This window comes from Bubalus kerabau, chromosome 13 (genome assembly GCF_029407905.1).
Source record: "Bubalus kerabau isolate K-KA32 ecotype Philippines breed swamp buffalo chromosome 13, PCC_UOA_SB_1v2, whole genome shotgun sequence".
Taxonomy (NCBI): Eukaryota; Metazoa; Chordata; class Mammalia; order Artiodactyla; family Bovidae; genus Bubalus; species Bubalus kerabau.
This window is the reverse complement of record NC_073636.1, coordinates 6175765-6178172: the sequence shown is the minus strand read 5'-3', so window position 1 is coordinate 6178172 and position 2408 is coordinate 6175765. Positions and strand designations below refer to the sequence as shown.

The 2408-nt window shown below is 39.7% G+C and overlaps 1 protein-coding gene across 1 annotated transcript; it reads right to left on the bottom strand.

Annotated features, from left to right (window-relative positions):
- Positions 1-1484: 1484 nt before the first annotated feature.
- On the bottom strand, positions 1485-2130 carry LOC129626151 (60S ribosomal protein L35a-like). The gene is made up of 2 exons (XM_055545360.1): positions 2102-2130; positions 1485-1818 (listed from the first exon to the last, which is right to left on the bottom strand). The coding sequence occupies exons 1-2, from the start codon at positions 2128-2130 to the stop codon at positions 1485-1487; spliced, it is 363 nt and encodes a 120-aa protein (XP_055401335.1).
- Positions 2131-2408: the final 278 nt, after the last annotated feature.

The following is a 2408-nucleotide window of genomic DNA, read 5'->3' as shown; positions in this document are numbered from 1 at the left end:
CTTATGAATTTCTGTTCTGATCTATAATTCTATGGTCCTCTCATCTCTGCCTTGGTTGCTCTCACAACTTCATAGACTATTTTTGGTCTGAAGATTTTACTGTTTTTCAATTCAAGAATTTCAGGGACTCTGAGTCAGTGTCACTCTCAAGTCATTTGAGTGACAATTTTAATTCTAACAAATGTCATTCTGATGACAATTAGGGCATTACCACCTATAACAGACACCGTTTTGCTCTGGTCATGTTCTCTACCCCAATCCTACAGCTTCTGCTTGTCTTGCAGACTGGGTTTCAGAGGTCAACCATTGGGCTATTGGAATTGCTTCACCAATCTTCACACAGAACTAGCAGTCTCTGTTAGATCATATCCCTGGCATAGCCAATGACCTACTGGGTGAGTAGGAATCTTAAATTGTTTGCCTGTGAGCATAACTTCTTCTTTTTTTTTTTTTTTCTGACAAGCCAATTTATTGTATCTACAATTAACAGAAATAAACTTACAAATAACTGGATTAACTCTGTGTCACTACAATAATCACGTTTAACCACATTACACACTCAATACAATGAAACCATCTATTTGCATGTAGCACTTTCTAATCATCTTTTTAAAGTTGGAATTTTTTTTAACTTTTTTTATCCTGATAACGAAAGGACTGTATTTTCATAAAGTACCATTTTAAAAAATAAACTACAGCAAAGGCAAAACAAACCCTTAAAAACCTAACAGCTCTGTGTTTCTCTCCAAATAACTGACTAACACATTTAAACAAGTGGAGGTCTTTTAAAGGAGGCCACTGGACTAAGCTGGGTTATAGAAAAGCTACAAGTGTGACAGCATCCATGGCTGCAATGCCAGAACAGGGATGTGGACGTAGCTTCCCTAGAGTCTGCGCCTGGTAAGCACTGCTCAGAGGAGCTATGCGGCTCTCCCAGTCTTACTGAGGTCATGCAAGCTAGGGCTGCTGGGTGAAGGGAGAATCAGTGCACCCTTCCAGCCTGGGAGGTTATGTATACGTACCTAATTTCATCATTATGAATACACCTACAGCCACGTATGTAGGCTACCAATTTGTAACTGCACCACAGTGAGGTACTCGGCAATCTTTGGTGGTGTGCCATGATAGAACATTTGCTAGCTGACTTTCAATGCTGCTACAATGAAAAGTATTTAACTTATAGGACGTAAGGGATATTGGAGTATTCAGCAAAGTAAGTAACACTGATCATTGTGAAATTAAAAAAAAGGATAGAAACGTTTATACCTACTACTATGTACTACTATACCTACTACTAGGTACTCCTATGTACTATGTAGTACTATGTACTATGTACTACATAACTTCTTTTGAGATGTAATTTCGGCTCCAGAGCTCTCCAATGGGATTAGACTGAGACTGGGATTTTACCTGAAAGTGAGTTTGTTTGTTTGTTTAACCAAGAGAAAAAATCCACACTTTCATTTATTTACTTTTCGGTTAGTTTAAATCCTTGAACGGTACCGCATCACACAGGTTCTATGCCCAGTGGCCCTAACAGGACAGTTGCTTTGGAATTTGGCCTGAACCATGCCACTGTTTCCATGAGCCTGAGTTATCTTTCCCCAGATTACTCTGGTTTTGTAAGATTTTCCACCAGTAGTTACTGTGTTCTTCTTTGCTTTGTGCACACAAGCACATCTCTTGCTTAAGTAGCATTCAGTTTCATCTCGAGCACACACACCTTCAGTTTTCAGAACAGCTGAGTGCTCCCTCTGGTTCCATAGACCCTGCTCATAGCTCACAAAAATCACCTTGGACCACAGCCTTCTATGTGTCCTTTTAGAAACCCATCAGGCCTCCACAGGGTCCAAGATGGCGGAAAGACTAAAATGAGCTATTGATTGACCTCTTTCCCTTCTCTGTCTTCCTTCATCCACCTAACTTCTCTTAAGGGTGTTTCCTTAATAAATCACTTGCATCTGGATCCCTGTCTCAGGATTTGCTTTTGTGGAATTTGTCCTAAGATGCCATCTTCTGTAATAATTTTGATGTCTTATCAAGCATCTCAACATGTTAGGCTCACTAGCATCATGCTGACTTTCCCATCCTTATTTCTCACCTCTCTTCCCAGTTTCCCCAGTGTTTCATCCTGAGCTAACTGTTATTTGTTCATGTTGCTGTTCTTCCATCTATTAATATGTTCTTCTCATTGCCCCATCCACCCATCCTTTATGACTCATCTAAAATATGACCAGTGCTGGAGAACATCCACAAGTTTTCTTCCTTCCTTCCAACTCCAGGAGGAGTTTCTCACTTCCTTTGTAAAAATAAAAACAGCTCAAACATAGTTCTTTAAAAATACACAATAAAGTGATTAGAAGCCTGACCTCAGCAGATGAAATGATGGGCAAGTTTAAATAACTTCC

Excerpts from the sequence above, each read along its gene's own strand:
- LOC129626151 (XM_055545360.1), bottom strand. The coding sequence starts at position 2,130 with ATGAAACACTGGGGAAACTGGGAAGAGAG. Across the intron at positions 1,819-2,101 it reads TGGGGAAACTGGGAAGAGAG|GACACATAGAAGGCTGTGGT; the intron begins GTGAGAAATAAG and ends GGTTTCTAAAAG.